At 49.9% G+C, this 12,607-nt stretch overlaps 1 protein-coding gene across 2 annotated transcripts in view; it reads right to left on the minus strand.

The window, feature by feature from the left end:
* The window catches only part of PLG (plasminogen), a 179,103-nt gene that overhangs the window by 17,466 nt on the left and 149,030 nt on the right, over positions 1–12,607 (minus strand). For both annotated transcript variants that reach the window (XM_076054559.1, XM_076054560.1), the window contains 3 exons: positions 10,082–10,230; positions 3,588–3,681; positions 1,519–1,654 (listed from right to left, as the gene is read on the minus strand). In XM_076054559.1, coding sequence (XP_075910674.1) covers positions 1,519–1,654; positions 3,588–3,681; positions 10,082–10,230 — 379 coding nt within the window. The remainder of the gene's footprint in view (positions 1–1,518; positions 1,655–3,587; positions 3,682–10,081; positions 10,231–12,607) is intronic.

Genomic DNA, 12,607 nt, shown 5'->3' on the forward strand with positions numbered 1-12,607 from the left:
AGGGGGACCACCAGGGCATCCTTCAAATCCTGCGGAACCCGTCCAGTGGTCCAGACTGTTGTTATGATGTCATATAGGGCAGTCTGTGCACAAACGTCACCCTCCCTCAGCATGTCGCTTGGTAGATCATCTCTGCCCGCTGCCTTTCCTGGTCTCAGACTCCGGATCACCTTCAGTACTTCCTCAACAGATGGCACCTCAGCCAGCCACTCACAGGGGGTGAGTGGCTGGCTGAGGTAAGCAGCCTTCGCTCGATGACAGTGGGCCTGTCGCTTTTTCTTAACTATCCTGAACACCTCCTCTGTCAGCCAGGGTCTCTGGGGAGGTCTGGACCGCGTACCCAAAGCAGCCATTGCAGCTGCATGAGTCACAGTCCTAAACCTCGCCCATTTACCCTCAACATCAGGAGTGGGGGACGATGCCAACCCCAGCCGCAAGCGATGATTAAATTCTCGCTTGCAACTTTCATCAGATAACTGAGACCAGGCTACTTTAGGTTGGAATGGGGTCCTGGGTGTACACCCACCACCGGAGTGGAAGAATGGCAGGCGCATCTTACAGATGACTAGTCGATGGTGAGAGGGCAGATCACCTCCACGGTAGGTCCTGTGTCAAGGTCATGGGCCCGCATCCGCTGTTCCGTCACTATGTAGTCCAGCAGATGTTCTTGCTTGGACCCGGCATGCATCCATGATGTTGTGTGGATGCACCGATGCCAGAACAGCGTGTTGGTAATTAGAAGCCCATGAGCTGCACAAAAATCTAGCAGTCTCCTACCGTTGTTATTGAGCTGATCTGGCCCATGCCCTCCAATCACTCCAGACCAGGTGCCAGCATCATGACCAACGTACACGTACACACACACACACGTACACACACACACGTACACACGCACACACGTACACACACACGTACACACACGTACACACAAACACGTACACACACACACGTACACACACGCACACGCACACACGCACACGCACACACGCACACACGTACACACACACGTACACACACGTACGTACGTACGTAAATGTACACACACACGTGCACACGTATGCACACGTACACACACACGTACACACACGTACACACAAACGTACACACACACACACACGTACAGACACATACACACGTACACACACATACACGCACGTACACACACACACGTACGAACGTACACGTACACACACACATACACACGTATACACACACACGTACACACACGTACACACACGTACACATACACACACGTACACTCACACGTACACACACACATACGTATGTACATGTACACACACACGTGCACACGTAAACACACACGTACACACACACACACGTACACACACACGTACGCACACACACACACGTACACATACATACACACACAGGTACGCACACGTACGCACGCAAACGCACGCACACACTCTAAAAACAAACACATGTACACACGTACACAGGCACACACGAGCACACACACACACACACGCGTGTGTGTGTGTGTGTGTGCTCGCTCACCTGCTGAAGCTGTAGAGCTTCTTTCGGATGGCCACCTGCCAGGGCCACGAGTGAGGCTTGGCCGGACATCCACCCACGATCCTCCCCATGCAGACCTTGGGCTTCTCCACTTGAACACCACACTTCTCTCCACTCGCTGGGCACGCGCGCACAGAGGGGGTGAAGGCCGTGAAGAACCAGTGGCATCTACATCTACAGAACGTGAAGAACCAGTGGCATCTACATCTGTAGAACGTGGAGAACCAGTGGCATCTACATCTGTAGAACGTGAAGAACCAGTGGCATCTACATCTGTAGAACGTGAAGAACCAGTGGCATCTACATCTGTAGAAGGTGAAGAACCAGTGGCATCTACATATGTAGAACGTGAAGAACCAGTGGCATCTACATCTGCAGAACGTGAAGAACCAGTGGCATCTACATCTACAGAACGTGAAGAACCAGTGGCATCTACATCTGTAGAACGTGGAGAACCAGTGGCATCTACATCTGTAGAGCGTGAAGAACCAGTGGCATCTACATCTGTAGAAGGTGAAAAATCAGTGGCATTTACATCTACAGAACGTTAAGAACCAGTGGCATCTACAGAATGTGAAGAAACAGTTACATCTAGATCTGCAGAACATGAAGAACCAGTGGTATCTACATCTGTAGAACGTGAAGAACCAGTGGCATCGACATCTGCAGAACGTGAAGAACCAGTGAGATCTACATCTGTCGAACGTGAAGAACCAGTGGCATCTACATCTGCAGAACGTGAAGAACCAGTGGCATCTACATCTGTAGAACGTGAAGAATCAGTGGCATCTACATCTGCAGAACGTGAAGAACCAGTGGCATCTACATCTGAAGAACGTGAAGAACCAGTGGCATCTACATTTGTAGAACGTGAAGAACCAGTGGAATCTACATCTGTAGAACGTCTAGAACCAGTGGCATCTACATCTGTAGAACGTGAAGAAGCAGTGGCATCTACATCTGCAGAACGTGAAGAACCAGTGGCATCTACATCTGCAGAACGTGAAGAACCAGTGACATCTACATCTGCAGAACGTGAAGAACCAGTGGCATCTACATCTGCAGAACGTGAAGAACCAGTGGCATCTACATCTGTAGAACGTGAAGAATCAGTGGCATCTACATCTGCAGAATGTGAAGAACCAGTGGCATCTACATCTGCAAAACATGAAGAACCAGTGGCATCTACATCTGTAGAACGTGAAGAACCAGTGGCATCTACATCTGTAGAACGTGAAGAACCAGTGGCATCTACATCTGCAGAACGTGAAGAACCAGTGGCATCTACATCTGCATAACGTGAAGAACCAGTGGCATCTACATCTGCAGAACGTGAAGAACCAGTGGCTTCTACATCTGTAGAACGTGAAGAACCAGTGGCATCTACATCTGTAGAACGTGAAGAACCAGTGGCTTCTACATCTGTAGAAGGTGAAGAACCAGTGGCATCTACATCTGTGTGTGCGTCTGTGCGTGTGTATGTGTACCTGCATGTGAGTACATGTGTGTGTGTGCGTGCGTGCGTCTCAGTCATCTCAGTCAGTCGACCCGTGGCACCTGCTGGGTCTGCCCCGTGACCTCCTGCCAGCGAGCGTTCGACACTTCACGTGGCCTCAAGGTGCACTTGGCCTGGCACAAGCGTCGTGGTGACGTCACCGCCACCTAGTGGCGAATGGCGGTTGTTGTTGTTGGTGTGTGTCGCTGTGTGTGTGTGTGTGTCTGTGTGTGTGTGTCTGTGTGTGTGTCTATGGGTGTGTGTATGTGTGTGTATGGGTGTGTGTGTCTGTGTGTGTATGTCTGTGTGTGTCTGTGTGTGTGTGTCTGTGTGTGTGTCTGTGGGTGTGTCTGTGTGTGTGTCTGCGTGTGTGTGTGTCTGTGTGTGTGTGTGTCTGTGTGTGTGTGTCTGTGTGTGTGTCTGTGTGTGTGTCTGTGTGTGTGTGTCTGTGTGTGTGTCTGTGTGTGTGTGTCTGTGTGTGTCTGTGTGTGTGTCTGTGTGTGTCTGTGTGTGTGTCTGTGTGTGTGTGTGTCTGTGTGTGTGTGTCTCGGCTCACGGCAGCGCTGAATGTTGCAGTGCTCCCACTGCTTGCGGGGGTCCATGGTGTAGCACCAGGGGCCTTGCGCATCCTTGTCAGGGTTTCTGCAGAACTGGGGGACACACAGACACACACACACAGACACACACACGCAGACACACACACAGACACACAAACACACACAGACACACACACACAGACACACACACAGACACACACACACAGACACACACAGACACACACACACACAGACACACACACAGACACAGACACACACACAGACACACACACACACAGACACACACACACAGACACACACAGACACAAACACACACAGACACACACACACACAGACACACACACAGACACACACACACAGACACACAAACACACACGAGATGAGTGTGGGGGGTTGCTGGTTGAGTGTGGATGTTGCTGGTTGAGCGTAAGAGTTGCTGGTTGAGTGTGGGGGGTTGCTGGTTGAGTGTGTGGGTTGCTGGTTGAGTGTGGATGTTGCTGGTTGAGTGTGGATGTTGCTGGTTGAGTGTGGATGTTGCTGGTTGAGTGTGGATGTTGCTGGTTGAGTGTGGGGGTTGCTGGTTGAGTGTGGAGGGTTGCTGGTTGAGTGTGGATGTTGCTGGTTGAGTGTGGATGTTGCTGGTTGAGAGTAAGAGTTGCTGGTTGAGTGTGGGGGGTTGCTGGTTGAGTGTGGATGTTGCTGGTTGAGTGTGGGGGGTTGCTAGTTGAGTGTGTGGGTTGCTGGTTGAGTGTGGTTGTTGCTGGTTGAGTGTGGAGGTTGCTGGTTGAGCGTAAGAGTTGTTGGTTGAGTGTGGATGTTGCTGGTTGAGTGTGGGGGGTTGCTGGTTGAGTGTGTGGGTTGCTGGTTGAGTGTGGATGTTGCTGGTTGAGTGTGGAGGTTGCTGGTTGAGCGTAAGAGTTGTTGGTTGAGTGTGGATGTTGCTGGTTGAGTCTGGAGGGTTGCTGGTTGAGTGTGGAGGTTGCTGGTTGAGTGTGGGGAGTTGCTGGTTGAGTGTGGATGTTGCTAGATGAGTGTGGATGTTGCTGGTTGAGTGTGGAGGGTTTAATGGTTGAGTGTGGAGGTTGCTGGTTGAGTGTGGAGTTTGCTGGTTGAGTGTGGAGGGTTTAATGGTTGAGTGTGGATGTTGCTGGTTGAGAGTAGAGGTTGCTGGTTGAGTGTGGGGGGTTGCTGGTTGAGTGTGGGGGGTTGCTGGTTGAGTGTGGAGGTTGCTGGTTGAGCGTAAGAGTTGTTGGTTGAGTGTGGATGTTGCTGGTTTAGTGTGGGGGGTTGCTGGTTGAGTGTGTGGGTTGCTGGTTGAGTGTGGATGTTGCTGGTTGAGTGTGGAGGTTGCTGGTTGAGCGTAAGAGTTGTTGGTTGAGTGTGGATGTTGCTGGTTGAGTCTGGAGGGTTGCTGGTTGAGTGTGGAGGTTGCTGGTTGAGTGTGGGGAGTTGCTGGTTGAGTGTGGATGTTGCTAGATGAGTGTGGATGTTGCTGGTTGAGTGTGGAGGGTTTAATGGTTGAGTGTGGAGGTTGCTGGTTGAGTGTGGAGGTTGCTGGTTGAGTGTGGAAGGTTTGCTGGTTGAGTGTGGAGGGTTTAATGGTTGAGTGTGGATGTTGCTGGTTGAGTGTAGAGGTTGCTGGTTGAGTGTGGGGGGTTGCTGGTTGAGTGTGGGGGGTTGCTGGTTGAGTGTGGAGGTTGCTGGTTGAGTGTGGGAGTTGCTGGTTGAGTGTGGATGTTGCTGGTTGAGTGTGGGAGTTGCTGGTTGAGTGTGGGGTTTTTGCTGGTTGAGTGTGGATGTTGCTGGTTGAGTGTGGATGTTGCTGGTTGAGTGTGGATGTTGCTGGTTGAGTGTGGGGTTTTTGCTGGTTGAGTGTGGATGTTGCTGGTTGAGTGTGGAGGTTGTTGGTTGAGTGTGGATGTTGCTGGTTGAGTGTGGATGTTGCTGGTTGAGCGTTAGAGTTGTTGGTTGAGTGTGGAGGGTTGCTGGTTGAGTGTGGAGGTTGCTGGTTGAGTGTGGAGGTTGCTGGTTGAGTGTGGATGTTGCTAGATGAGTATGGATGTTGCTGGTTGAGTGTGGAGGGTTTAATGGTTGAGTGTGGATGTTGCTGGTTGAGTGTGGATGTTGCTGGTTGAGTGTGGGAGTTGCTGGTTGAGTGTGTGGGTTGCTGGTTGAGTGTGGATGTTGCTGGTTGAGCGTAAGAGTTGCTGGTTGAGCGTAAGAGTTGCTGGTTGAGTGTGGAGGGTTGCTGGTTGAGTGTGGAGGTTGCTGGTTGAGTGTGGAGGTTGCTGGTTGAGTGTGGAGGGTTGCTGGTTGAGTGTGGATGTTGCTGGTTGAGTGTGGTGGGTTGCTGGTTGAGTGTGGATGTTGCTGGTTGAGTGTGGAGGGTTGCTGGTTGAGTGTGGGGGTTGCTGGATGAGTGTGGAGGTTGCTGGTTGAGTGTGGGAGTTGCTGGTTGAGTGTGTGGGTTGCTGGTTGAGTGTGGATGTTGCTGGTTGAGTGTGGTTGGTTTGATGGTTGAGTTTGGAGGGTTGCTGGTTGAGTGTGGGAGTTGCTGGTTGAGTGTGGAGGGTTGCTGGATGAGTGTGGAGGGTTGCTGGTTGAGTGTGGATGTTGCTGGTTGAGCGTGGATGTTGCTGGTTGAGTGTGGAGGTTGCTGGTTGAGTGTGGATGTTGCTGGTTGAGTGTGGAGGTTGCTGGTTGAGTGTGGATGTTGCTGGTTGAGTGTGGAGGTTGCTGGTTGAGTGTGGGGAGTTGCTGGTTGAGTGTGGATGTTGCTGGTTGAGCGTAAGAGTTGCTGGTTGAGGGTGGAGGTTGCTGGTTGAGTGTGGTTGTTGCTAGATGAGTGTGGATGTTGCTAGATGAGTGTGTGGGTTGCTGGTTGAGTGTGGGAGTTGCTGGTTGAGTGTGGAGGGTTGCTGGTTAAGTGTGGAGGATTGCTGGTTGAGTGTGGATGTTGCTGGTTGAGCGTAAGAGTTGTTGTTTGAGTCTGGAGGGTTGCTGGTTGAGTGTGGGGAGTTGCTGGTTGAGTGTGGATGTTGCTAGATGAGTGTGGATGTTGCTAGATGAGTATGGAGGTTGCTGGTTGAGTGTGGAGGGTTTAATGGTTGAGTGTGGAGGTTGCTGGTTGAGTGTGGGGGGTTGCTGGTTGAGTGTGGATGTTGCTGGTTGAGTGTGGATGTTGCTGGTTGAGTGTGGATGTTGCTGGTTGAGTGTGGATGTTGCTGGTTGAGTGTGGATGTTGCTGGTTGAGTGTGGGGGTTGCTGGTTGAGTGTGGAGGGTTGCTGGTTGAGTGTGGATGTTGCTGGTTGAGTGTGGATGTTGCTGGTTGAGAGTAAGAGTTGCTGGTTGAGTGTGGGGGGTTGCTGGTTGAGTGTGGATGTTGCGGGTTGAGTGTGGGGGGTTGCTAGTTGAGTGTGTGGGTTGCTGGTTGAGTGTGGTTGTTGCTGGTTGAGTGTGGAGGTTGCTGGTTGAGCGTAAGAGTTGTTGGTTGAGTGTGGATGTTGCTGGTTGAGTGTGGGGGGTTGCTGGTTGAGTGTGTGGGTTGCTGGTTGAGTGTGGATGTTGCTGGTTGAGTGTGGAGGTTGCTGGTTGAGCGTAAGAGTTGTTGGTTGAGTGTGGATGTTGCTGGTTGAGTCTGGAGGGTTGCTGGTTGAGTGTGGAGGTTGCTGGTTGAGTGTGGGGAGTTGCTGGTTGAGTGTGGATGTTGCTAGATGAGTGTGGATGTTGCTGGTTGAGTGTGGAGGGTTTAATGGTTGAGTGTGGAGGTTGCTGGTTGAGTGTGGAGTTTGCTGGTTGAGTGTGGAGGGTTTAATGGTTGAGTGTGGATGTTGCTGGTTGAGAGTAGAGGTTGCTGGTTGAGTGTGGGGGGTTGCTGGTTGAGTGTGGGGGGTTGCTGGTTGAGTGTGGAGGTTGCTGGTTGAGCGTAAGAGTTGTTGGTTGAGTGTGGATGTTGCTGGTTTAGTGTGGGGGGTTGCTGGTTGAGTGTGTGGGTTGCTGGTTGAGTGTGGATGTTGCTGGTTGAGTGTGGAGGTTGCTGGTTGAGCGTAAGAGTTGTTGGTTGAGTGTGGATGTTGCTGGTTGAGTCTGGAGGGTTGCTGGTTGAGTGTGGAGGTTGCTGGTTGAGTGTGGGGAGTTGCTGGTTGAGTGTGGATGTTGCTAGATGAGTGTGGATGTTGCTGGTTGAGTGTGGAGGGTTTAATGGTTGAGTGTGGAGGTTGCTGGTTGAGTGTGGAGGTTGCTGGTTGAGTGTGGAAGGTTTGCTGGTTGAGTGTGGAGGGTTTAATGGTTGAGTGTGGATGTTGCTGGTTGAGTGTAGAGGTTGCTGGTTGAGTGTGGGGGGTTGCTGGTTGAGTGTGGGGGGTTGCTGGTTGAGTGTGGAGGTTGCTGGTTGAGTGTGGGAGTTGCTGGTTGAGTGTGGATGTTGCTGGTTGATTGTGGGAGTTGCTGGTTGAGTGTGGGGTTTTTGCTGGTTGAGTGTGGATGTTGCTGGTTGAGTGTGGATGTTGCTGGTTGAGTGTGGATGTTGCTGGTTGAGTGTGGGGTTTTTGCTGGTTGAGTGTGGATGTTGCTGGTTGAGTGTGGAGGTTGTTGGTTGAGTGTGGATGTTGCTGGTTGAGTGTGGATGTTGCTGGTTGAGCGTTAGAGTTGTTGGTTGAGTGTGGAGGGTTGCTGGTTGAGTGTGGAGGTTGCTGGTTGAGTGTGGAGGTTGCTGGTTGAGTGTGGATGTTGCTAGATGAGTATGGATGTTGCTGGTTGAGTGTGGAGGGTTTAATGGTTGAGTGTGGATGTTGCTGGTTGAGTGTGGATGTTGCTGGTTGAGTGTGGGAGTTGCTGGTTGAGTGTGTGGGTTGCTGGTTGAGTGTGGATGTTGCTGGTTGAGCGTAAGAGTTGCTGGTTGAGCGTAAGAGTTGCTGGTTGAGTGTGGAGGGTTGCTGGTTGAGTGTGGAGGTTGCTGGTTGAGTGTGGAGGTTGCTGGTTGAGTGTGGAGGGTTGCTGGTTGAGTGTGGATGTTGCTGGTTGAGTGTGGTGGGTTGCTGGTTGAGTGTGGATGTTGCTGGTTGAGTGTGGAGGGTTGCTGGTTGAGTGTGGGGGTTGCTGGATGAGTGTGGAGGTTGCTGGTTGAGTGTGGGAGTTGCTGGTTGAGTGTGTGGGTTGCTGGTTGAGTGTGGATGTTGCTGGTTGAGTGTGGTTGGTTTGATGGTTGAGTTTGGAGGGTTGCTGGTTGAGTGTGGGAGTTGCTGGTTGAGTGTGGAGGGTTGCTGGATGAGTGTGGAGGGTTGCTGGTTGAGTGGGGATGTTGCTGGTTGAGCGTGGATGTTGCTGGTTGAGTGTGGAGGTTGCTGGTTGAGTGTGGATGTTGCTGGTTGAGTGTGGAGGTTGCTGGTTGAGTGTGGATGTTGCTGGTTGAGTGTGGAGGTTGCTGGTTGAGTGTGGGGAGTTGCTGGTTGAGTGTGGATGTTGCTGGTTGAGCGTAAGAGTTGCTGGTTGAGGGTGGAGGTTGCTGGTTGAGTGTGGTTGTTGCTAGATGAGTGTGGATGTTGCTAGATGAGTGTGTGGGTTGCTGGTTGAGTGTGGGAGTTGCTGGTTGAGTGTGGAGGGTTGCTGGTTAAGTGTGGAGGATTGCTGGTTGAGTGTGGATGTTGCTGGTTGAGCGTAAGAGTTGTTGTTTGAGTCTGGAGGGTTGCTGGTTGAGTGTGGGGAGTTGCTGGTTGAGTGTGGATGTTGCTAGATGAGTGTGGATGTTGCTAGATGAGTATGGAGGTTGCTGGTTGAGTGTGGAGGGTTTAATGGTTGAGTGTGGAGGTTGCTGGTTGAGTGTGGGGGGTTGCTGGTTGAGTGTGGACGGTTTGCTGGTTGAGTGTGGATGTTGCTGGTTGAGTCTGGAGGGTTGCTGGTTGAGTGTGGAGGTTGCTGGTTGAGTGTGGAGGTTGCTGGTTGAGTGTGGAGGGTTTGATGGTTGAGTTTGGAGGGTTTGCTGGTTGAGTGTGGGAGTTGCTGGTTGAGTGTGGAGGGTTTGATGGTTGAGTGTGGTTGGTTTGATGGTTGAGTGTGGAGGGTTTGCTGGTTGAGTGTGGATGTTGCTGGTTGAGTGTGGTTGGTTTGATGGTTGAGTGTGGAGGGTTTGATGGTTGAGTTTGGAGGGTTTGCTGGTTGAGTGTGGGAGTTGCTGGATGAGTGTGGAGGGTTTGCTGGTTGAGTGTGGGAGTTGCTGGTTGAGTGTGGGAGTTGCTGGATGAGTGTGGAGGGTTTGCTGGTTGAGTCTGGAGGGTTGCTGGTTGAGTGTGGAGGGTTGCTGGTTGAGTGTGGATGTTGCTGGTTGAGTGTGGGAGTTGCTGGATGAGTGTGGTTGGTTTGATGGTTGAGTTTGGAGGGTTTGCTGGTTGAGTGTGGTTGGTTGTTGGTTGAGTGTGGTTGGTTGCTGGTTGAGCTCTGGTTGCTCGCCCCGGGGGGTGCTTGCCACGAGTGTTCACCCCTCACACCGCCGCTCACCTTCCCGCTGAGTCCCGCGTCCGGGTGCATCTCTGGCGTGTGCATCCGCACCTTGTGGGGCTCGTCCGACTCCCAGGCCTGGCAGCGGAGGCCCGAGCGGGTGACCGAGGCAGTGCCGCGGTAGTCCAGCCCCAGGCCCGTGAAGCAGTCTGGGCGGGCAGAGAGACGCACAGTGTGCGGGGGGGATGATGCTGATGATGCTGCTGATGATGATGATGAGAGAGAGACGCGGACTAGAAATATTTAGCGGCAGCAGGCGTCGTCAGGGTCCGGATCGAAACCACGACCTCCTGTACACCAGGCGAGGTAGTCAACATCTCCTAGCCACCGTGATGATGGTGGTAGTGGTGGAACCCACGACCTCTTGTACACCAGGCGAGGTAGTTAACATCTCCTAGCCACCGTGATGATGATGGTGGTGGAACCCACGATCTCCTGTACACCAGGCGAGGTAGTTAAGATCTCTGAGCCACCGTGATGATGATGGTGGTGGTGGAGCCCACGACCATCTGTATGGATCCAAATGCCCAAATTAGGCCCGCCCCTTGACGCTGATTGGCCTCCTTGTGCATTAACATAATTATCACGATTTCGCATCATTCATTCTGTCGATGATTACATTCATGCTGTCACAAATCTGTCTGTCGCCTGATGATGCCGGTTGTCGTCACTGGCGAAACGTCGCGATTGGATTGTAACTGTTGTGGATTTGCTCTCCGGCACACAACCGGTTAGTGCTGTACCAGTAAGCTACACAATACACTACAAAGTAATGCTGTACTAGTATACTACACTATACACTACACTATACATTACACTATACACTACACTATACACTATACTATACACTATACACTACACTATACACTACACTATACACTACACTATACACTACTACACACTACACTATACACTACACTATACACTACACACTACACTACACTACACACTACACTATACACTAGTGCTGTACTAGTACACTACACTATACACTACACTATACACTAGTGCTGTACTAGTATACTACACTATACACTACACTAGACACTAGTGCTGTACTAGTATACTACACTATACACTTCACTATACACTACACTATACACTACACTATACACTAGTGCTGTACTAGTATACTACACTATACACTACACTATACACTACACTATACACTACACTATACACTACACTAGACACTAGTGCTGTACTAGTATACTACACTATACACTACACTATACACTACACTATACACTACACTATACACTAGTGCTGTACTAGTATACTACACTATACACTACACTATACACTACACTATACACTACACTATACACTACACTATACACTAGTGCTGTACTAGTATACTACACTATACACTACACTATACACTAGTGCTGTACTAGTATACTACACTATACACTACACTATACACTACACTATACACTACACTATACACTAGTGCTGTACTAGTATACTACACTATACACTATACTAGACATTAGTGCTGTACTAGTATACTACACTATACACTTCACTAGACACTAGTGCTATACTAGTATACTACACTATACACTACACTGTACACTAGTGCTGTACTAGTATACTACACTATACACTATACACTAGTGCTGTACTAGTATACTACACTATACACTACACTATACACTACACTATACACTACACTACACACTACACTATACACTAGTGCTGTACTAGTATACTACACTATACACTACACTCGACACTACACACTACACTAGACACTTCACTATACACTACACTAGACACTAGTGCTGTACTAGTATACTACACTATACACTACACTAGACACTAGTGCTATACTAGTATACTACAATATACACTACACTAGACACTAGTGCTGTACTAGTATACTACACTATACACTACACTAGACACTTCACTATACACTACATTAGACACTAGTGCTGTACTAGTATACTACACTATACACTACACTAGACACTAGTGCTATACTAGTATACTACAATATACACTACACTAGACACTAGTGCTGTACTAGTATACTACACTATACACTACACTATACACTACACTATACACTACACTAAACACTAGACACTAGTGCTATACTAGTATACTACACTATACACTACACTAGACACTAGTGCTGTACTAGTATACTACACTATACACTACACTAGACACTAGTGCTATACTAGTATACTACACTATACACTACACTATACACTACACTATACACTAGACTATACAATACACTATACACTAGTGCTGTACTAGTATACTACACTATACACTACACTATACACTAGAATAGACACTACACTAGACACTAGTGCTGTACTGGTAAAGAATTGGCACCACCTGTTCTGTTTACGTGACAAACCTTCCTGCTGTGCCGGGCGGCGGCGGGTTTACCGACACAACATTGATATATTAACACGATCTGACCCCATTAAACCTCTATTACGGATGCCTTTGTTCGTGAAAGCATCCTGCTCCCTTTTAAACTCTTTTAACAGCTATATATGC

Source organism: Petromyzon marinus, chromosome 66, assembly GCF_048934315.1.
Source record: "Petromyzon marinus isolate PM22_M1 ecotype Great Lakes invasive population chromosome 66, UKy_Petmar_22M1.pri1.0, whole genome shotgun sequence".
NCBI lineage: Eukaryota > Metazoa > Chordata > Hyperoartia > Petromyzontiformes > Petromyzontidae > Petromyzon > Petromyzon marinus.